The 24,080-nt window shown below is 39.1% G+C and overlaps 2 protein-coding genes across 3 annotated transcripts in view; one reads left to right on the forward strand and one right to left on the reverse strand.

The window, feature by feature from the left end:
- The window catches only part of krr1 (KRR1 small subunit processome component homolog), an 87,891-nt gene extending 73,259 nt beyond the window's left edge, over nt 1–14,632 (forward strand). Inside the window, exons 1-10 of one of the 2 annotated variants that reach the window (XM_033976254.2) lie at nt 27–120; nt 1,057–1,232; nt 1,951–2,085; nt 2,993–3,118; nt 4,091–4,174; nt 5,431–5,487; nt 8,482–8,652; nt 10,494–10,571; nt 10,676–10,772; nt 11,397–14,632. In XM_033976254.2, the coding sequence (XP_033832145.1) occupies nt 45–120; nt 1,057–1,232; nt 1,951–2,085; nt 2,993–3,118; nt 4,091–4,174; nt 5,431–5,487; nt 8,482–8,652; nt 10,494–10,571; nt 10,676–10,772; nt 11,397–11,551 (1,155 nt within the window). In that variant the 5' untranslated portion in view covers nt 27–44 and the 3' untranslated portion in view covers nt 11,552–14,632. Of the gene's footprint in view, nt 1–26; nt 121–1,056; nt 1,233–1,950; nt 2,086–2,992; nt 3,119–4,090; nt 4,175–5,430; nt 5,488–8,481; nt 8,653–10,493; nt 10,572–10,675; nt 10,773–11,396 lie in introns of those variants that run through there. The other variant, XM_055225599.1, reaches the window with a different exon arrangement.
- Nucleotides 14,633–17,415: 2,783 nt separating this feature from the next.
- Nucleotides 17,416–24,080, reverse strand: part of cmah (cytidine monophospho-N-acetylneuraminic acid hydroxylase) — a 36,268-nt gene continuing 29,603 nt past the window's right edge. Inside the window, exons 10-14 of the mRNA XM_055225765.1 lie at nt 22,630–22,773; nt 21,258–21,432; nt 19,131–19,247; nt 17,890–18,005; nt 17,416–17,557 (exon numbers count right to left, since the gene is read on the reverse strand). Of these exons, the coding sequence (XP_055081740.1) occupies nt 17,416–17,557; nt 17,890–18,005; nt 19,131–19,247; nt 21,258–21,432; nt 22,630–22,773 (694 nt within the window). The remainder of the gene's footprint in view (nt 17,558–17,889; nt 18,006–19,130; nt 19,248–21,257; nt 21,433–22,629; nt 22,774–24,080) is intronic.

Here is a 24,080-nt window from a genome sequence, read left to right on the forward strand (position 1 = left end):
TCCTCTCACAAAACCACGTGGTACTTACGTCACTTCCGTTCAACATGGCGTCCTCTGCAGGGGAAGACGGCGTGAGCGACTCTCAAAGGAATAAAAACAACAAAAAGAAGAAGATCCAGGGTGAGTCCCACATCTTTTCTGACAGTTTAGTGCCTCGTGCACAGGCAGAGCCCATTTACAAATAAACGGTGTGAAATAAAAGGCAGTATTTTAGTTTTAGTCATCGGATACAGGAGCCACCCATGCACGCGCATTCAACCCAAACATGCTGTAGTCTCATTTACCTGTTGGTTAAAACAGATTTTCGCTTTATATCCGTGAACTCTGTCTAGTTCAAAGTTTTTGGTTCATTTGTCTGTCTGCGGAGACATTGGTTGTTGAACGTAAACACTGTGCCGTGTTTAAAACGTGTCGTTCTAATTTATTTTTCGACAAATATTGGCACAAGTATCAAACTAATCTTTTTTTTTTTTTTTTTTTTAACACAAGTTTACAAGCGTCAACAATGTAAAACACGCTAGGGGGCGTAGGCACATCAAAAGTACAATACAAAATACCAAAAATACACGTAGCATTCCTTAAACAACCGTCATTTCGAGAACAAACGCTATATTTACAAGAAAATATAATTATACATATGTATTTTACAAGGGGATTTAACCAGTCACGGTGAAGTGTGGACTCCGAGAAGTGGTTTCGTTTTAGTGCTTCAGGGTTATTTTTTTGGCACAGTCTGCATGCACATCTTTAGTATAAAGTTTATTTTATATTTATCATTGATCCATCCATCCATTTTCTTCCACTTACCCGGAACTGAATCGTGGGGGCAGCAGTCTAAGCGGGGACTCCCAGACTTCCCTCACCCCAGACACGTCCTCAAGCTCCTCCAGTGGACCCCAAGGCGTTCCCAGGCCAGCCGAGTGACATAGTCCCTTAATCTTGGGTCTTCCCCGGGGCCTCCTCCTGGTGGGACATGCCCGGAAAAACTCCCTGAAATTAAAAGTAATGTTGAATTAAACCACCCTGCGTTCCCCTGTCTGCTCTATGTGTGTGCAGTGGAGGAGAGTGAGCTGTTGACAGTGCCTGATGGCTGGAGGGAGCCAGTCTTCTCTAAAGACGATAACCCGCGTGGTCTGTTGGAGGAGAGCAGCTTTGCCACCCTCTTCCCCAAATACAGAGAGGCCTATCTGAAGGAGTGCTGGCCCCTGGTGGAGAACGCCCTGCATGACAACGTGAGTAACATCCAACTGAGCACACTTTATAAGAAAGCCCAGAGCCACAAGTCAAGCTTGATTCTGTTACATCCTGGCACCCCTTTGTCCCATTATTTTTGTCATTTGTTTGGTAAGGTTAGTTTGGGAATGGTTTAGGTTTTAGGTTAGTGATTTCAGCACGGGGCTGGCCCGGTGTCGCATCCTTTTGTTCTGTTTGGCCGGCTCATCAGGTACACCTTTCTGTTGTTACTTTATTTTGGGCCCGGGAGGGGGTTTGGGCCATTTTAAAGTAAATTAAAATCAACGTAATGTTGTTTCAGGAAACAAGGACATGAAATAATGCCACCTGATGGAAGCATATGTTTGCACCCCGAGTCGTTTTGGGTCTGCACCTTCTTTCTTCAGTGTTTCTGGGTCAAACCTGCATTTGACCCATTCTTTAGTGTCTCTGGGTTAAACCTGTCAGGAGCAGTGGGACCCATCTCCAGATCTTGACCTTGTCTTGTTCCGGACTACCTGAGCTAGAGGATTTGACTCTTGCCCGAGATTCTCCTCAAATCTGGAGGTGGCAGTCCAGTTGCAGCACTGCTCCTGACAGATTTAACCCCAGTGGTATAGAAAGAAACAGGCAATACAGAAATCTTAAATACTGTACCAACACAACATTATTATTAACAACTGTTGTTAATAATGACCTTTATTTTAATAAACATTTTGTCTTTATATCCTACCTTAGCACATAAAGGCGTCTCTGGACCTGATCGAGGGCAGCATGTCCGTGTGCACCACAAAGAAAACATTTGACCCATACGCCATCGTCAAGGCACGAGATCTCATCAAACTACTGGCTCGGAGTGTGCCATTCGAACAGGTAACTGCCCATAAGCTGTGTACAGCAAAGGATGATAACATAATTATTGGATTATCGTTAGGGCTGTAGTCAACTAAAGACATGTGCTGTCGATTGTTAGGTTGACTAAAAGGGGGTTGTGGCAAAAGTCCTAGAAACTATTGCATATCTATCTGACCCAAACAGCACTCACAAGACTACACCTGCAGGGGGAGTTCATGCAAAACTATTATTTATGCATGAGTTTAATCTGGCTTTTTATATAAATACCAAACAATACCAAATCTTCAGCTCAATCATGCACATCTTGTTTCTGAACAACTAGAAATCCTTCATCAAAGTAAAATGAGTAGTCAACTACAGCACATTTTGGTCGACTAAGACTCAACTGACCGATTCAATCAAATTAACGACTAAAGGCATGAAGCCCTACTTATCCTGATCCTTTTCTGATTTTGAAACCATATTTTTTGAGACTCAATCCTTATTGTTGTACTTTGCATATGGGGGAAGCTATTCTGTTTTGTTTGTATTATAAAACTTGAACTGTAGATGGTGGAATAAGTGACCACTAAGACTACTAAAATGTCACCATTAAAATTTCTATGTCCCTAAAACTTAACATGATTAATCTCTTATCTCAAAGACAATATTATCAACATTCATCATGTGCTAAAGTTTGCCTGTGAATGTTACAGTTGAGGTTTATTTTAAGTATTTATGGATTTTTAAAATTAGGTTATAGAATGAAGATTGCAATCACAATAGTTCATATTTCAGTTAAAAAATCCGCTCTGTGAACAGAAACCTGATTTTAAAACAAATTGGCAAATTTTATCTCTGCGCTTATCAGAATTGTTTTATTTTAAAAAAACGTGCAGTCAACATAGATTGTATATCGTGATTGATGCAGTCCTTCCTTGTTTAGGCAGTGCGGATCTTGCAGGATGACGTGGCCTGTGACATCATTAAAATCGGGACTTTGGTGAGAAACAGAGAGCGCTTTGTGAAAAGGAGACAGAGGCTCATTGGGCCCAAGGGATCCACACTCAAGGTTAGACACTTTAACAATAGTGTTTTCAATACTTTCTCTTTAGAGCTGCACAGTCTCTTGATCACTTAAAAATACTGCTCCAAACTAGTGGTGTCACAATACTGAAATTTCAAACTTAATTTAGATACCAAGGATTAAACTTGATACTCAATACTGATTCTGATATCACGATCATAATTAAAACACTCTATATTTAGACAATAAAATGTGATTTTCAACATTAACTTGTAGTACTTTCTTTTATATTGCCATGTGGCCTTATATCTGTGTAATCCCTCAGTCATCCATGTAGTTTCCATACGTAGTGGCCCATGGGCGTATACTAGTCTATGTGGTCTTACTTGTTCTGATACAGTTCAAGATCATCTTAAAGGGACTCTTTCAGGATCGATATCTGATCAAATGCGCATCTATTTTTGATCTGTTGGTATCATATTTTAGATGCGTTTGAAAACCCTACTCCAAACGCACCTTTTCTCTGTAGCATTAATAGAATTGAGATCCAGTAGTATTACTATAGTATATAAAACTATACTATATATACTAATTATTCTACTGACACAGTAACCCAAGAGCAGATTTAAAGCACAAAAAAAATTCTAAATCTACAATATTGTTAGATTTTATTGTGGTGCAATAAATAAACAGCAGAATGAAACACTTCAGTACTGAGTTTGCTGTAATAAATATCTGTAATAAACCTGTTTATCTATAATAAATTATTAATACAACCTTTAATGGCTTAAATCTAATCATATAGCCAAAAAATAACCAAAAATTTCCCAGTAATGCAAAGAAAATTTGACATGATGAATATGCCCCCAAAAAATATTGTTCAGCTTTCATATATTGAACGATAAGTTGCTATAGAAATCATAATAAGGGTGAAACAAAATTGTGCTGCATTTTTTTTGTTTAACATATGGTACATTTTGTCTAATTGGTCTAATTCAGATCTGCTCTCCTGTTCAGGCTCTGGAGCTTTTGACAAACTGTTATGTGATGGTGCAGGGAAACACTGTCTCTGCTCTAGGACCCTACAGTGGACTGAAGGAGGTCAGCAACTAATATTAATGTGTGCATATGTGTACAAAATGTTCTATTTAAAGTATTTAAACTTTATATATTTTTGTTTACCAAACATAGGCTGTCCCCGAATGTCCACCCTAGTCACTAACCCCTCATTCACTCCACCTGCCTGCACTCTTTAATGGACTCTATAGTGCTCTCATTCACTGCGAGATTCGGACACTCAGCTCACTACTTTCGGATCATGTCACTCTGGCGTGTACAGGCTAAACTCTGAAAAACACTTGATTTTTTTACCCTAAATAATGATCAAATTGGACTGGCACAAGTATTTATGGGCTAATAATAAGATGGATCTCATGTAAATGGATTAGAATATAAATTTTTTGAGATGTGGAAATTATCGCTCTTTTAACTGCTCAAGCTAAAGTAAGCGGCTAATGCTAGAGACTTTACACAGCAACGGTTTATTTAAAAGAGTTGTATTCGTAATCAGGATCAACAGTGCAATGTATTGTGATGTACATTGACCGGTCTAGTGACCACTCATGCACATACATTTTCAAGGGGATATTTTGAGTGCATTACTTTCTCACTAACTGGACATTCAGACACCATTAAAAATGCCCTCACCTCTTAATAGTGCCCCTTGTAGGGAAGAGAGTGGTCATTTGGACACAGCCTTAATTATAGTAGTTTTAGTAGTTTTGAAACATGCTTGCGAAACAAACCTTGTATCTATGGGTTTCAAAATGTCATGGCCCCAAATTTTTTCTAGCTCTGATTAAAAATGACCACTCCTACCAATCTCAATGTTTACTTCTGTTTTTGATTGCTAATGTCTCACAATAGTACAGATACATCTAGTGCTCAGAACAAGGGGTACACAAAAGAGCAGTTAAACTGCACCAGTATATTTTTCTTCTAAGTCACAACTGTGATACTGAAAGTTTTTGTTAAACCAGTGCCTGTGCAAAGCTAATATGAAATACACCTATTTTAATAATCAAAACAGTGAATCAAATGTCAGATGTATTGCTTATACAAGTTTTCCTCTAAACAAGTTACACATTTCTATTACTGTGACAGAATAATTTGGTAAAATATACAAAAAATTGTGTTGATACAGCAGTCCACGATATCAATACTGTATCATCAAAGTCAATGATACGATATATCAATATTTTAATATTTTTGCACACCTCTAGCTACATGCACTGTACTATGGATCATCTCATAGCATCGTAAGGTAATGGTCAGTCCTGTGTCTTCTCTTGGTGCAGGTGCGCAAAGTGGTGATGGACACAATGAAGAACATCCACCCCATTTACAACATAAAGGTACTTTCTGTTTTAACTCAAGCTACTGTCCTGTTGTCACTAGGGATGCACCGGTTCCGATAGTGATTCTGATACTATAGCTTTAAATTATTCTGATATTACAGTTTTAATTTATCTGCCGATATCAATCGATGCCAGTGCAGAGTCTGAAAACAGCATTTATTTAATAAGATTAATCCAAATGTGAGCCAAATGTATTTAGTTAGCCACCAATTGTGCAAGTTCTCCCACTTAAAAAGATGAGAGGGGTCTGTAATTTTTATCATAGGTACTTTTCATCTATAAGAGGGGAATGGGGGGAAGGAATCCAGGAAGTCACATTGTAGGATTTTGAATGAATTAATTGGTAAATTCATTTGATAAAATAAGTATTTGGTCACCTACAAACAATATAGATTTCTGTCTCTCACAGACATGTAACCTGTAAGAGGCTCCTCTGTCCTCCACTCATTACCTGTATTAATGGCACCTGTTTCAACTTGTTATCAGTATAAAAGACACCTGTCCACAACCTCAAACAGTCAGACTCCAAAGTCTTCTATGGCCAAGACCAAAGAGCTGTCAGAAGTCACCAGAAACAGAATTATAGACATGCACCAATCTGGGAAGACTGAATCTGCAATAGCTAAGCAGTTTGATGTGAAGACATCAACTGTGGGAGCAATTATTAGAAAATGAAGACGTACAAGACCACTGATAATCCCCCCCGATCTGGGGCTCCATGCAAGATTTCACCCTGTGGGGTCAAAATGATGACAAGAACGGTGAGCAAAAATCCCGGAACCACACAGAGGGACCTAGTGAATGACCTGCAGAGAGCTGGGACCAAAGTAACAAAGGCTACCATCAGTAACAGGGACTCAAATCCTGTAGTGCCTTATGTATCCAGCTGCTTAAGCCAGTACATGTCCAGGCCCATCTGAAGTTTGCTAGAGAGCATTTGGATGATCCAGAAGAGGATTGGGAGGATGTCATATGGTCAGATGAAACCAAAATAGAACTTTTTGGTAAAAACTCAACTTGAGAAAAAATTCCGAGTTGCATCCAAAGAACCATACCTACTTTGAAGCATTGGGTGGAAACATCATGCTTTGGGGCTGTTTTTCTGCAGAGGGACCAGGACGACTGATCCATGTTAATGAAAGAATGAATGGGGCTATGTATCGTGAGATTTTGAGTGAAAACCTTCTATCAGCAAGGACATTGAAGATGAAACATGACTGGGTCTTTCAGAATGACAATGATCCCAAACACACCACCCGGGCAACGGAGGAGTGGCTTTGTAAAGAGCATTTCAAAGTCCTAGAGTGATCCTGGAGAGCCTAGCCAGTCTCCAGATCTCAACCCCATAGTAAATCTTTGGAGGGAATTGAAAGTCCGTGTTGCCCAGTAACGGCTCCGAAACATCACTGCTCTAGAAGAGATTTGCATGGAAGAATGGGCCAAACTACCAGCAACAGTGTGTGAACACCTTGTGGAGACCTACAGAAAACGTTTGCCCTCTGTCATTGCCAACAAAGGGTATATAAAAAAGTATTGAGATGAACTTTTGTTATTGCTCAAATATTTATTTTCCACCATGATTTGCAAATAAATTCTTTAAAAATCAGATAATGTGATTTTCTGGATTTTTTTTTTTCAATTTGTCTCTCATGGTTGAAGTGAAACTATGATGAAAATTACAGGCCTTTCTCATCTTTTAAGTGGGAGAACTTGCACAATTAGTTGATGATTAAATACTTATTTGCCACCACTATACATAGCTGTTATTTATCTTTCAAGTAACAATAGTTCAAAAATTCTAAGACTTTCTGTGCCAACTATGACCAGTAAATAGTCTTATTACATCAATTTATATGTCCAATCAGGATATTGGATGAACCGATATTTGGAAGCCAACTAATTTTCAGTATCGGCACGAATATCCAGTACCGGTATCGTATCGGTGCATCCCTTGTTGTAACTTCACATTTACATCAGCACTCACTGCTATTAAGCCCAGTGAAGACTTTTCCATCCTTGTTCTTGATTCTCTGATAGAAAAAATGTCACTGGAGCTGAGGGCTGATAGCAGTGTGTAACATGGGCACATTTTCAGTACAAATGATTTCAATACAGTCTCTACAAATATGATAGTGGTGTGTGTGTGCCAAGTGGTTTGGCACACAACTTGCCATTCTTGTAGTAAATAGAACACAATGAATATAAGTAGATGTCTTGCTTATCAACAAGTTCTTTCAAAACTATATGTACACATATCCAAAGCTCAAAATGCTCTGTTCCACCTTGTGATATCATGAAGCAGTATTTTTTGAGTTAACAGCTTCTTTTACCTTAAGTTAAGGAGAGATTGACAATTCCAGGGTTGAAATCATCCAGTTGATTCTAGTGAAGGTGTAGGGAGTTTAAAACCCCAGTGGTGAACTCATGCAGGGTTTGTGTGTTAAACATGTGTGAATGAAACAAAACATAAGTCCAGGCATGTTTGTGATGAGGAAACAACATTATAACATAGATCAGAAAATAATGTAGTATGGGCCTTTTAAGTGTTCTTAAATACATGTAGATCATACATTTTGTTAATTGAAAAGCAAAATGTTTATATTAAATAACTTTACTACTTTAAAGTAGTATAAAGTGGGTCCTCAACAGAACTGAGTCATGATTGTGGTATTTCAGCATAGCATGCAGCAGGTTTTAATTTACAGTAATTTTTTTTTTTTTTTTACATTTTTGAACATTTCAAAAACATTTTGAATAGGTGATATGTATAAACATACATTTTCAGAGCTCCCAAAGCTTGAATGCAGGACCAATATCATGGTTGCACAAACATGCAACGCTCAGTACTCTGAATAAGGCATGTGGGAACACGGTATCTGGTATAAAAAGATCTTACAAGTTCATTTTGCATATTGTGCCCCCTTTAACATCATTATATCTAACATATTTATGTTTCTAATATATTTATGTCAACTGTATTTCTGTTTTCAGACGCTGATGATTAAACAGGAGTTGGCCAAAGACCCTGAGCTCCGGAGTCAAAGTTGGGAACGATTTCTGCCAAAATTCAAACACAAAAATCTGACGAAGCGAAAAGAACCAAAGAAGAAGAGCGTGAAAAAGGAGTATACGCCATTCCCCCCTCCTCAGCCGGAGAGCAAGGTACAGCCAGAGACATGGGGGTTGTACAGCAGCTTTCATATACTTACACTACCAGTCAAAGGTTGACACATTTTTTCAGTTTTTTCTGCTATGAATAGGCACATATGGAATGTTACAAAAATAAACTCTAAATAACAAATACATTTTTTTAAATGTAGCAACCTTTGCTTTGATCACTGCTTTTGACCCTGACATGGCATCGCTGTGAAGTGAAAACCATTTCAGTAGACTTCATCATGAAGCTCATTGAAAGAAGTCAAAGGGTTCGCAGCTGTCAACAAAGCAAAAAGTGGCTACTTTGAGGATTTGAAAATAACATATAAAAATATTTTGTTGAGTTATTGATCCGATATACACTGCCTGGCCAAAAAAGTTGCCACCCAAAAAAAAGGTCACACACTAATATTTTGTTGGAGCGCCTTTCGCTTTGATTTCGGAACCCATTTGCTATGGCATTGCTTTGATAAGCTTCTGCAATGTCACAAGATGTATTTCCATCCAGTGTTGCATACATTTTTCACCAAGATCTTACATTGATGGTAGAGTCTGACCTCTGCGTAAAGCCAGCACATCCCAAAGATTCTCAATGGGGTTAAGGTCTGGACTCTGTGGTGGACAATCCATGTGTGAAAATGATGTGTCATGCTCCTGAACCACTCTGTCACAATTTGAGCCCGATGAATTTTGGCATTGTCATCTTGGAATATGCCTGTGCCATCAGGGAAGAACAAATCCATTGATGAAATAACCAGGCAGTGTATCTTGTTTTTTGATATATTTGATACCTAAATGTACAAGGTTAAAGGTGTGTCCAAACCTTTGTCTGGTTGTGTATCTCTTGCAGATACATTCCTCCAAAATTATTATTATTAAATTATTTTAGATTGTACATTTAAAATGACAAAGTTAAATTATAAGATAATGATCCACAGGTGTCATAGGTTATAAATATAGAGCAGACACGAGCACAATAGGGCTGCTTCAGATTGGAATGTCAAGAATATTTGGTTAATTCATCATGAGTTAACAGATCAGGTTGTAATGGTAAGTTTAGATGCATTTTTATTATAATAAAATAATAATGGCTTACACTTGTAATGCGCTTTTTCAAAGCCTCTCAAAGCGCCACACGTGGTGATGGTAAGCTACTACTGTAGCCACAGCTGCCCTGGGGCAGACTGACGGAAGCGAGGCTGCCGATCTGCGCCATCGGTCCCTCCAAACACCACTATACAGCTATATGAAATTAATATAAGTAATGTGGTTTACAGGCAACACAATGTAAAATAATGATCCACAAATGTTATATTTAAATGCCCAGGGACTGCAGATGGAAAGTAGTGGTAGCTAAATCTCAAATTATCTCTTCTTTTATAGCATAATATGTCATCTGTAATAACAAAATGAATCATAATTATGAATAATAATGTATTAGTTTTATATAGCACTTTACAATTTTATGCATTATTCATTTACTCTACACTCAGTGTGGAGTAAATGCATTATTCATTTACTCTACACTCAGTGTGGAGTAAATGAATAATGCATAAATGGATAGTAGTTACTCAGTGCTGGTAAACTACTATTGTAGCCACAGCCGCCCTGGGAGAGTGACAAAAGTGGCGCTGCCAATCTGTGCCATCTGCCCCTCTGAACACCACCAAAATGCACACGCATGCATCACATTCATACTAGGCAATGTGGGTGATGTGTCTTGCCTAAGGACACTTTTTTTTTGACGCCCCACTGATGCCCCACTGTGGCCAATGTTCTCCCATCCAAACCAATGTATTTTCCCCAAACCGCATGGAAACCTGATGTGTGTGTGTGTGTGTGCACAGGTGGATCAGGAGCTGGCCTCTGGAGAGTTCTTCCTCAGAGAAAGTGTCAAACGACGAAAGAAATTGGAGGAAGTTAAGGTCAGTGCCTCAAATTTAAATTCACAAATTTAAAAAAAGCTAAAATGTGATTTTTTTTATTTATTTTTTTTTATTTTTTTTTTACTGTTTTGTCTGTGCCGTAGGTGAAACAGGCTGAAGCTCTGACCAAAAAACAGGAAGAAAGAAACAAGGCCTTCATTCCTCCTAAAGAGAAACCCTTGCTAAATAAGGCCAACAAAGGTAATAAATCATGAATGAATGAATGATGGGGCTTTAGTTCATTATCTGTATACAAATCATTAAAATGTATTTAAGATTTAACTTATAAGTCACTAAAATGGCCTATATGGTCACTGTACACAATTCAGCCTTGTTTCCACGTGTTCGCTTTGGAGCGAATCGGTACAGGCTGCAGGTGTCTCCGCTGCCTAACGTGAACTATTTGAGGGGTTCGAAGCGGACCCTGAAGAGTACTAGCTCCCAGAAGGGGCTGGTGTGGTACAGGTCACTTTAGCTCAAGTGTAGCTACGCAACTAACTGTTTGGGTGACGTCAGTGTCTCACTGAGCACAGTCCTGTCCCTGGACCGGGAGCTGTGCCCAGAGCATGGAAATGCAAATCGACTGGAGGAACCCACGCTAATAGACCCACTCAAAGCCAACCGTGCCAGTGAGTGAGAGTGGCCCAATAGTGGCACCAGGACTGAATAAGTTCTGCAAGATCTATGCAAATTATAAGTTTGGTGTGAGAGCTTGGGAAGGCACTCAAATGCCTGAGACTCAAGTGAAATGCGTGAGTTTTTTTAGCTTTAATTTTATCCCTCTTGTACATGAATAATATATTTGAAATGTGTTTTATCTTTTAGCCTCCTCTGAAGGCAAGCTGAACCTTGAGGCACTCAAAGAAAAAGTGAAAAAGGCCAAAACTAAAAAACTGGGTGCTCCTCCTGTGAACCTGGCTCTTGACTGTTCGGCCGCTTCCTCCACAGACAAGAAGAAGAAGAAGAAACACAAAACCTAACCCCCTAACGTGCTAACATGCTAAGCGCTAACTGACTTTAGCGCTGGGGCAGCACTGACCTGTCGAACATGAGACATCTGTTTGGGACAATGACAGTGGGCACATTATGAAGGGCTTCCCCTGGACTAAAAACAGGATGTGGATATTGATGATGTTTTTTACATATTTGATCTGTTGAAGAGGGGCTTTCTACCATGTTCCCTCATCAAAAACATTGCTGAAGAGGTTTTATGTCATCCAAGCATGTTTGAGTATTTTAGTGATCTCTCCAGGGCCCTTTTCAAACTCTGTTTATGGTTAGCTGTAAGATTCTGTACAGTTCACAGCCCACAAGCCTATGTCACCCACCCACACGATAACTCTCCATAAATATATAAAAACTTGATACAAAACTACATAGCCACTTGACAAACCTGATGCCTTGCATGCTGATAACCATGAAAGATAACATGGTGATCTAAATATATTCTGTGTTTGCAAAAATACCTCATAGAAGTATAATACCCTTTCTTTAAGGATGAGTAAAGTCTTGTGATGATCTAGGCTTGTGAGGACTCGTAGTTTCTCACCATGTTCTGTTTCTGACATATCCATTGTAGTGGCTTTTGGTCGCTTTAGCTTAAGTATTACACCTCTTCTATAATATATAATAACAGAATAATTACCATATGTCTATTATTTGGAAAACACCCTTTACACCTCCACTTGTTGTTGGAGCATCCGTTGCTGTCAGCAAAAAGTTAGCATAGCATCCCTCATGAATGCTATGATGATAAAGCCATTCGTTTGTTGTGAACACAGTTTAACCACAGAATAAGTCTCAGGGTTATGGGTTAAAAACTGCAGGAGAAATCTGGAGTTTATATTTGATGCAACTAAATGGGCGAAATGCAAACAGCATTTTTGAGGCTCAGAGAAGACGACTTTGGATTAATGAAATTCTGAAATAAGCATGAATGTAACAAAATACAACAAATGCATCCTTTAGTGCAGCTCAGTGCCGGGGTTGCCAGATTTTTAAATACCGGTAAGTGGCCAGGCCTTTGAAAAATGACCAAAAACAAGCATCCCCTGCTCCACAAATTTAGCTTATTAATGTTCTAAAATGTTTGACATCACAAGAGCAGAGAGTGGAGAAACTGAAAATTTCTGATAACTCATCTAAAATCACCAAAGAAATCACTCAAAAACATGGCTGAAGGTCACAAAAGTGGATTTTGTATATAATATGTCATCTCATTTTAGGACTAAAAAAACATACAACTGTTAGACTCATTTAAACTGCTTTGCATTTCCAGGAACAATTTGAAGCTTTTGTATCCACCGTCTGCATTTGAACAATCTACATTGTGTGGACAATTATTAGGCAAGTTGTAGTTTTGAGGATTAATTTTTTTATTGTACAACTACAGTGCTCTTGGTCAATCTAAAACATTAACAAACCCTCAAACCTGAACATTTAAGTGGTAAAAGGGATGTTTTGGGTTAAGAGAATATCTACATGTACACCATTATTAGGCAACTATTTGTTTTTCATTTAGCTGCATAATAATTCTGCACACAAAGATTTTCTCATCTCACTTGTTTATTTTCACCTGTTAAAGTGAGAATAATAAACAAACTTAAAATTTTTAAATAAACATTTATGAAATTTCAAAACAAAAAAACAACTCTGACCAATAAAGCCACCCTTCTTTTCGATAACAGTCACAAGCATTCCATTCATGGAGTAAGTTTCTTGATCTGGTCAGAATCAACTTTTTATGCAGCCGCAACCACAGCCTCCCAGACACTGTTCAGAGAGGTGTAAGATTTTCCTTCACTGTAAGTTTCCTGCTTAAGAAGGGACCAAAAGTTCTCAACAGGGTTTGAGACGGGTGAAGAAGGGGGCCATGTCATTAGTTTTTCCATCTTTAAGGCCTTTACTGGTCAGCCATGTGGTGGAGTACTTTGATGCATGTGATGGAGCATTGTCTTGCATAAAAATCAAAGTCTTCTTGAAAGATGCAGACTTTTTCCTGTACCACTGCTTGAAGAAAATATCTTCTAAAAATTGGCAGTAGGTCTGAGAGTTGATTTTTGAGTAAATTTTCTACCTGAAAATGTCCAACTAGCTCATCTTTAATAATACCTGCCCATACTAGGACCACACCTCCACCTTGCTGGTGTCTGAGTCGAAGTGGAGCTCTGTGTCCGTTACTGATCCAACCACGGGCCCATCCATCTAGTCCGTCAAGAGTCACTCTCATCAGTCCATAAAACCTTTGAAAGTCTGCCTTTAGATATTTCTTGGCCCATTCTTGACGTTTCAACTTGTGTGTCTTGTTCAGAGGTGGTCGGGTTTCAGCTTTTCTTGCCTTGGCTATGTTTCTGAGAACTGAACACCTTGTACTTTTTGACACTCCAGGTGGTTGCAGTTGTGGAATATGGCAGCACTGGAGGATAATTGGTTCCTGGTAGCTTCATGTTTGATTCTTCTCAAATATTTGGCAGTTAATTTGCGTCTTTTCTTCTCGACATGTTTCTTGCGAATCTGTTGACTATTTGCAATAAAATGTTTGATGGTTATGTGATCACGCCCCAATATCTTATATTTCAAGAGTGCTGTATCCCTCTGAAAGCCTTTTAAAATTTTTGACTTTTCAGAGTCAGTGAAATCTCTTTTTTGGCCCATTTTTCCTGAGGAGAAGAATCTGCCTAATAATTATGCACACCTTGATATAGGGTGTTGATCTCCTTAGGCCACACCCTCCCTTGTTACATAAATACACAGCACCTGATATGCATTAAATCCAAAAAGCATTCAAGTTTATACAGCTTGAAGTTGGAAATTATGGATAGAATGATGATATTGTCAAAATAATCACTTGCCTAATAATTGTGCACACAGTGTAGTGCCATTTGTGTAGAAAGGGGACCCCATTCCAGAACTGGGCCACGATGTTGGTCAGGAGTGCCTATAGCTGTGGGACTATTGTAGACTTTTTATGTTGACTTTTATGCTCAGAGCTGAACCTTGCACATGTGAATGTTATAGCAGAGAATTTTTGTTAAATAAAATATCACCAGTCTGACTTTTCAAATATGATTTATCCATCCATCCATTTTCTTCCGCTTATCCGGGGCCGGGTCGTGGGTAGCATTTATAATAAAGTTAGCAAATACCCCAGAATGTTCCCAGGAGCACATTTATCATAGGAAATTTATTTAACCCCATAAATCAACATAATTATACAATACTGCAACAGCATGTGTAATTGAACTATCAAAGGCACTGTACCAGATTTTTACTGTCATAAAAATGTAAAACAAAAAAAAAAACAACTTTAAAATGTTTGCAGTGGTCCAAAGTTATTCCTCACTTACCTTAAACATTCAGGCTTAGACTTTTATATTCTCCAGGTGAAATTCCTGGGGTTGCGTTGTTGGACATTTATTATTAAATTATTTAAAGTGAAGACCGAATCAAGGTTTTACTCCACCGCTCCCGCCACATAAGCATCATAATTATTCACCACGATGAGTTTATAAGCACTTTTCGTAATCACAGAAACCAGGGCAGAGTTTTACTGTGAGGATAAAGCTAACAACAACTTGCATGCTAATGTGCACTTCCTAATCATCAAGCAATAAAAGGCTTTATAATTGGATGCAGACAGTACACAGCTGACTTATTTTGACATCAACAACTGCTTAAACAATATAGCTGTACTGGGGTAAATCCATGGGGAAAAGTCTGGTACAGGCCCTTTACACAAACTCATGAAATACAGAACCCCCTTCTCAAGCTTTAAACTAGATTATAAATGATTTCAATGCATCAAATTATTACATAAACAAAATCTCCAAATAAAATGCCCTTTCCAGAACAGTACAAATTCTGTCAACATCTAAACGTGTAAATAATGTCAATTTATACAACAAAACAAATTAACTGATGGGGGTTGAATAGTGCTAAACAAAGCCTCTGTGGAATATGGTACAAAATCAAATACACAACCAAAACACTGGGTACACAATGAAAATCAAGTCACTCAATTACCCATTAAATAGATCTGATTTTGGTGTGTGTTTACAGCACAAGAGAGATGTGACCACAAACAGTATATATCAGTGGCTATGTTCACATGCACACCAACAATCTGATTATAAGATGATTTCTGAACCTTTAAGATTACTGTATTTAAATGACAAAAACTGCAAAATTTGGTGCGAGTGTCAGAGGGACCAAGGCAGGTAGAAGTCCTGATTTTGCTGTTCACATGTTATTTTAATAATCTGATAACTCAAAAGACTGTTAATAATCAGAATTAGAGTTCACCTTACCACAGCATGTCTCTTTCAGTTTTATCTTTATCACATTACTTTGTCCATTTTTGCATATTTTTTCTTGTCCTGCACAGTTATGAGCAATTGGAAAGAATTTAGATTAGTCTCATCAGATGGAATTGGCTTTTCACTAACCTGATAACTCCAGAAATCAGACCATGATCCCATTTTTTTATGTGCATGAAAAGCCAGTGGCTACATTTACACAACCAAATAATTTGATTTGATTATTGGTATGTTTACATGCATATTACACATTAATTGTTTTCATACATTTTTTTTTTTTTTTTTTTTTAATCTTTTACATTTTGTTTTCACTCTTTCATTAAAGGTACACTATGTAATTTTCCTGGTGGAAGGGTCTGCTATAACGGCTTGTCACTGGACATTTTATTGGTTTGCCTAGAATGTTTCACACCGTATGGACATTGGCTCATCGGATTTGGCTGTTTATGATAATCCAACCACTACAGAAATCAGATAATGATCAGGTTTTTAATGTTTGTGTAATCATAGCCATCTCTTGAAACAAAACCTCACAGTTTATATGGGTCTTGAGCGGGAGACAGGTCAGAATTCTATGGTGCAGGTTGCTGTGTAACTGATTATTGACCTGGTTAATGGTTAAAACAAAGCAAACACATTTTTGTTTCCCTAAAACACATGACTAAAATAAAAAGTCCAATTCAAAGTCAGATTTACTTTCATTATGTGTGATCTACTCATTAAAAGTGTGATTGAGTAGATTGCACAATTGTTGGGTCTTGACAATTCTCATTTCAAAGCTGAAGCATATCTCACTAAAAATCATATATATGTGCCCAAGGGCTTCACAGTTCAGTTTATCAGATGATGGACAAAGAAAAAAAATACCCTGCCTGCCGGCAGACACATTTGAAATCCTTCACCTCAGAAAAGTTTTATAGAGCACCTTTAAATCTCCAAAGCTTTGACACAGTGTGAACTTCATAGTTCAAATTTTCTTCATTACAATTACACTGTCTGGCCAAAAAAAAAGGTCACACTAATATTTCGTTGGATTGCCTTTAGCTTTGATTACGGCACACATTCAATGTGGCATTGTTTCAGTAAGCTTCTGCAATGTCACAAGATTTATTTCCATTCAGTGTTGTAATTTTTCACCAAGATCTTGCACTGATGATGGTCAAGTCTGACCGCTGCGCAAAGCCTTCTCCAGCACATCCCAAAGATTCTCAATGGGTTAAGGTCTAAACTCTGTCGTGGCCAATCCATGTGTGAAAATGATGTCTCCTGCTCCCTGAACCACTCTGTCACAATTTGAGCCTGATGAATCCTGGCATTGTTATATTGGAATATGCCTTTGCCATCAGGAAAGAAAAAATCCTGGTCATTCATTATATTCAGGTCTCAGCTGACCTCATTCTTTAAGCACATATTGTTGCTGAACCTAGACCTGACCAACTGCAGCAACCTCAACCTATTTGCGTAGTTAAATCCAGGTGGCAACTTTGTTTTGGCCAGGCAGTGTAAAAAGACTGCACATGTTATTGCAGTTATTGCAGCGAGCAGTATCCACTGGAGTTTGAGGTCTGCTTTAAGGTTGGATCCTTGGACTCTTTGGACCGGACTTCCTTCAAAAACTTGTCCCAGTCTGGTCTCTGCAACGGGAGCTTGATCTGGAAGTGGTTCCAAAACCTGAGAACACCAAAGTTTGACACATTTTAGTATAAAAACTAAGTCTACACAATAATGCTTCAGATTTCAAGTTTTTGGCTTGAAACTTTTAAATCAATACTTTTTTATTACTCATTTCACATTCCAATCAGCACTGTTGGTAGGGAAACAACCGAAAATATGTATGTCATAAAGGTGCACTATGTAACATTTCTGCAGAGGGACATGCCACATTTCCATAGAGATGTAATTGCTGGTAAAGTAATAATATCATTAACATCTCCATGGAGACTAGATCCTCCACCAGAAAGGTCCCACAGTGGGGCTTTAGGTTGTGAAATGTAAAAATGTACTTGTGGTGGTAGATGTCGGGGTCTCGGCTGATCCGGTTTTGAAATCCAATGTACAGGTCGTCCCACAGGCGTCCATTTAAAACCACCCAGCGCATCACACCAACACGGTTTTTCAGCTGAAATTTAGTTTGTAAATCATTAAAAAATTCTTTAAACGCACTTGCAAAAACAAAAGCAATCATAAACTTTATCAGATATGTATTTCAACTGATTCATGCATGTTTGAGGTATTCTGTATTGTCCTCTATTTTAGACTTGAGTGCTCAGAAAATTCCTGTTTTCACCTACCCCCTACCCTCCCCCATGGCCCTGTACACAAAATTCAGATTCTGGGTCACACATGATGGGTATGACCAATATTAAGCTTTACAATGAACAAAATGTAACATCAGGATTTAGGTATAGTATGTTATAGTTTTATTCTAAATACCTGAAAATAAAGCATATTTGTTCCATACCTAAAGGCAAGGCAAGTTTAGTTGTATAGCAAAGTTTGTATACAAAGAAACTTAAAGTGCTTTACAGAATAAGAAAATAAAATCACTATACAACAAAGCAAAACATAAATAATCATCATAAAATTAACATTAAAAGATGAGTGCAGAATAAAAACCTTACACAGTCATTTACACAGCTAAACAGAACATTTTGGAGCCTGGATTTAAACATTGCCAAAGTAGAGGCCTGTCTCACTTCAGGAAGACTGTTCCAGGTTTTAGCTGCATAAAACTTAAACGCTGATTCCCCATGTTCAGTCCTGACTCTGGGCACCAGCAGGGGGCCAGTCCTTGAAGTCCTCAGAGTGTGAGATGGTTCATATATCACTAACATGTCAGAGATATACTTTGGACCTAGGCCATGGAGAGACTTATACACAAGCAGAGCTGCTTTAAAGTCTATTCTTTGAGCTACAGGAAGCCAGTGCAGAGACCTGAGCACAGGAATTATGTGCTCATACTTTCTAGTTCTAATGAGGACCCAAGCAGCAGTGTTCTGGATGTACTGCAGCTGTGTTAATGCTCGTTTGGAGAGGCCAGTGAACAGGTTATTACAGTAGTCTAATCTACTGTAGACAAATGCATGGATAAGTCTCTCCAAGTCTGGTTTTGACAGTATATCTTGGATTTTTCCATTGTTTTAGATGGTAAAAAGCAGCAGATATTATTGATTTGATGTGGCTATTAAAGTTCAAATCCATTATTATGCTTAAAGCACAAACTAAAGAAACTTGCTGGTCTTACCTCTAAGTAGCAGTGTTCTCGGGTGGGTCTTTGGGCTGGAAAAGTGAGATCGCTGAAGTCCACCAGGTAATCGTAACCATTTGGAAATGGTTCAAAGTCCTCATCTGTCTCTGTCACCTTAAACATACAGAGAAATCAACAAAAAGATTAAAATAAATAATATAACAATCATATAACAGTATGTGGAAGTATACAAAGGGAGGTCTGCTGCAAAAAATACCATTAGGGGTCACATAGAAAAGCAGATCCAATATCATGGGTTTCAGGACTGTTGCCATAGCGATTAACAATTTAAAACGAAATATTATCTTTTTAAATTAGGAAAAAGTCCTTAAAATGGCCCATGAATAGAGATAGAGGAAGGACATAGCAGCAATAGGAGCCCTCGGGTTTATGCCAAATATTATGACCCACCTAAGAAACAGAGACAACAAAAAGACATAGACTGTTTAAAAAGGGGGTATTTTACTTCTATGGGGTATTGCAGAGGAGGTATTTTACCTCTATGGGGTATTAACTGCTAACACAGCATATTTAGATCACCATGTTACCTTTTATTGTTTTGAAAATGTTATATTCGCCAAAAACAAGTTGAGTTCCCCCTCCCTTTGCTCACCACACTAAGTCACTCCCCCTTCAGAGTGCTAATGAAACACAATTAGTGTGCGTCCCACTAATGACACTACTGCACATCGGATCAGGTCTGTGAAGTTGTAACTGTTTTGTATATTTATGAAAAATGGTCATGTGGGAGCATGGGTTGAGCATGAAGTTGACTTGTGGGTGAAGCCTTGTACAGGAACATACCGCTAATTGTAAGGAGGGTTTAAATAGTCCATGAGAGATCGCAATTGCAATTTGAATTGTTGCCTTTAGCAAATGAGCCTGTAATGGAGCTCAACAGTCCTGCCCACTTCAGAAGTAAATTTTCCATTCATTTTCCCCAAAAACTAGACTAAAAAATTAATTAAAACTCTAAATTCAATTCATTAAGAGGTTAAAGACCAGTGCTGCTAGCTGCTGCACCAGCGTGACAGTCCATATTATTTTGTGCATGAAAAAATAAACTGTTTTATCTTCATTATGGCATTGTATTTGTTATTATTGAGTGAATTCCTTTGTATCAAAATTGAGTTTGCAATTTTAGTATTGAGACAACTAGGGACGCACCAATCTGATAGTGGTATCAGATATCAGTGCCAATTCTGGTAAATTTATAAGGATTCATATGGATATCAGCCTCCGAATATTGGTCAGCCTGTCTAAATGGTTAATGCTAGAGCTGGACAATGATAAAAAAAAAAAAATTAATCGCATGTTTGAATTGCAATTACTTGCAATTGATTGGTTGCATGCAAAAGTCAAAAACAATAAGGGTTTCTAAATTGCTGTTTATTTTACCTTTCAGGTTTAAATATACTGTGCTGTGCTGGTTTAATTTGGATATGATTGTTCTATGTATCTGAGACTTAAGTTGTTTGAAAATGTCCAAATAAAAGTCAAAATAATATCAAAAGGTTCAGTATTAGCCTGTTTTATTATTTTCTAATGTCTACCATCAAATATAGGATTGGAATGACATTTAACCTTTTGAAGCTGAAACAATGTTTTACTGTGGTCTAATAGGAGTCTTGCTTTAGTCCTGATTCAGATCTGAAGGTCAGTCCTCCTTATTCATTCCTTGTGCACTGCTGTTGAGAGTAAGAAAGTGAGAAGAATAAAAATTTAGTTCTTAGTTTTTATCTGAAAGTTTTAAAAATCTCATTTAAAACCCTCCAATTTGTGGAAAAATACACCTCTTTTCTCAAAAATGTCCTAGCGGAGGACCCCAGAACCCCCACAGCCCCCCTATTTAATATAAGTTTTTGCATACTGAACCATCCTCCTTCTCCTTGTTTAAAAATATCAAATCGCCCACTGGTGACAGTAGTAGTGGTAATCCAAATCTGCTTGAATATCAGATTTATAATTGATGAATGGGAGAGAAGTAGAAACCCCAAGTATTTATTGTGCCCGAAGAAAGATTGGAAAAAAGAAAATGAGCAACGGCTTTCAAAGTGCATTCAGAAAACAAAGGCGTGAATGGGCTCCAGCAGAAGTTTGAGAGAGGTGTTTGTGGATTGTTACCCTGACGACGAGGTTGTAGTCAGTGAACCCAGCCCATGTATAGTAGAACTGTATCCACTCAGGGTATGCAAAAATGTCCGCACTGATGGCACTGTTCTGCTCATGCACGTACAGCTCGAAGTCCCAGCTGTCCTTGTACACTTTGGTATCAGCCGGAGGGACTCTCACTGCTCGGCTAAGATACCAGTCGGAAAGGAAAGAGGTATTTGGGATTATTGGTTGTTTTCACACAGTACTCTCACATCAAATATTTAATATTTTCTTCAATAGTCCTGCTTGTTTCAGTTAAGATGTTATTGCTTTGGCTGGAATGTTTCACAGTATGGAATTAAGTATCTTAAATGAGGTCACTACTTTTACTTAAGTAGTAGTTTTCCCCATATACTTTTTTCATTTCTTGGACCACTACTTTGTACTTCTACTTGAATAATATTATTTTGAAGTGACAATACTCTCACTTGAGTACAGTTTTTGTCTACTCTACCACCTCTGCAGACAATTTGCACAGATTTGAATACTTGTAATAAAACTTGACATGTAAACATCGAGCACACACAGTGACCATTCCACCACCAAACATTCAAATGTGTAATGGCTTTTCTCTCTCCTTTCTCGATTCAAATTAAGTTCATCCTATTTCATAATGCTATAGTCAGACATGATCAGCCTCCTTATTATTCAGAATTAACATTTTGAGCTTTTATGGAATGACAGTACCAAAAAGTATGATAAAAATTATTATCGCTAACAGGTATCACTGATTCACACTCCAGTGAAGACCAAGATAAAGCCAGATTTGAAATGATTGCAATTCACCCCCATGCTGTCTTTCAAAATGGGTCTCACAAGGGTCCATCTTGGCCCTAATACTATTTTTACTGTACTGTATTGTTTTTTGTTTTTTTTGACAGTTCTTGACATTAGGCATTTGTGGTACTCAATCTCACTGTTCTGTCTATGTCTAGATTTTAAAATGCATCAGTGTTTTCTAACTATCACTCTGATATGATTCAAGTGATTGAAACATCATCATTAATTTTCTCAACTTACAGATATCACACAGTTGTTGTATTTAGAATAAAAGAATGCTGCAAAACTGGTTCCTAGTTTAGCCCTGGTTTAATTTCCAAATCAGTCCTGGTTTAGTTCCTGCTTTAGTCCCTGGTTCAGTCATAGATTAATCCCTAGATCAGTCCTGGTTTTAGATTAATCGCCAGATCAGTCCTGGTTTAGTCTCTTGATCTGTCCCTGGTTCAGCCCTGGTCAATCCTGGTTTAGTCCCTGGTTCAGTCTTGGTTCATTCCCTAGTTTAGACCCTGGTTCGGTCTGGTTCAGTGGTAGTTCAATCCTGGTTTAATCCCTCGATCAGTACCTGTCTGTGGGGTCTCTCAAGGCTAGTCCCAGGTCTAGTATCACTCCGGGTTCTGGGGTCCACACCCGGACTTCTGGAGCTTGTTTATTGATGAGTGCCTTCAGGTCAGCCGCTGTGTTCTTCGTGTTGGTCTCCTTTATGTATCTGTGAAGATGAACAGGAATTCCTTACACATATGAAATAAAATATAACCTTAAATGTAAGTTGTCTTGGGGTTGGTGCAGAGAGATCTGGGTGGCAATCGAAGGCGGCGGCCTCGACGACCAGATCTCTAAACATGGAGATTGGCTCTGGGGACATGGAATGTCACCTCACTGGGGGAAAAAGAGCCTGAGTTAGTGCTAGAGGTTGAGCGTTACCGACTAGATATAGTCGGCCTCACCTCCACGCACAGCTTGGGCTCTGGAACCCAACTTCTTGAAAGGGGATGGACCCTTCATTTTTCTGGCATTGCCTGCCTGTATAAGAAGGGGGACCGGAGGGTGTGTTCCAATTACAGGGGAATCACACTCCTCAGCCTTCCCGGTAAGGTCTATTCCAGGGTACTGGAGAGGAGAATCCGACCGATAGTCGAACCTCGGATTCAGGAGGAGCAGTGTGGTTTTCGTCCTGGTCGTGGAACACTGGACCAGCTCTATACTCTTCATCGGGTCCTCGAGGGCTCATGGGAGTTTGCCCAACCAGTCCACATGTGTTTTGTGGATCTGGAGAAGGCATTCGACCGTGTCCCTCGTGGTGCCCTTTGGGGGGTGCTCTGGGAGTATGGGGTCCGGGGCTCTTTGCTAAGGGCTGTCCGGTCCCTGTATGACCGGAGCAGGAGCTGTGTTCGCATTGCCGGCAGTAAGTCAGACCTGTTCTCAGTGCATGTTGGACTCCGCCAGGGCTGCCCTTTGTCACCGGTTCTGTTCATTATATTTATGGACAGAATTTCTAGGCGCAGCCAGGGGCCGGAGGGGGCCTGGTTGGGGAACCACAGGATTTCATCTCTGCTGTTTGCAGATGATGTTGTCCTGATGGCTTCTTCGAGCCAGGACCTGCAGCAGGCACTGGGGCGGTTTGCAGCCGAGTGTGAAGTGGCTGGGATGAGACTCAGCTCCTCCAAATCCGAGGCCATGGTTCTCGACCGGAAAAAGGTGGTTTGCTCTCTCCGGGTGGGTGGTGAGTCTCTGCCCCAAGTGGAGGAGTTCAAGTATCTCGGGGTCTTGTTCACGAGTGACAGGCGGATCGGTGCAGCATCTGCAGTGATGCGGTCGCTGTATCGGTCCGTTGTGGTAAAGAAGGAGCTGAGCCGGAAGGCGAAGCTCTCTATTTACCGGTCAATCTACGTTCCTACCCTCACCTATGGTCATGAGCTCTGGGTAATGACCGAAAGGACAAGATCGCGGATACAAGCGGCTGAAATGGGCTTCCTCCGCAGAGTGGCCGGGCGCACCCTTAGGGATAGGGTGAGG

The sequence above is a fragment of the Periophthalmus magnuspinnatus genome, chromosome 12 (assembly GCF_009829125.3).
Source record: "Periophthalmus magnuspinnatus isolate fPerMag1 chromosome 12, fPerMag1.2.pri, whole genome shotgun sequence".
Lineage (NCBI taxonomy): Eukaryota > Metazoa > Chordata > Actinopteri > Gobiiformes > Gobiidae > Periophthalmus > Periophthalmus magnuspinnatus.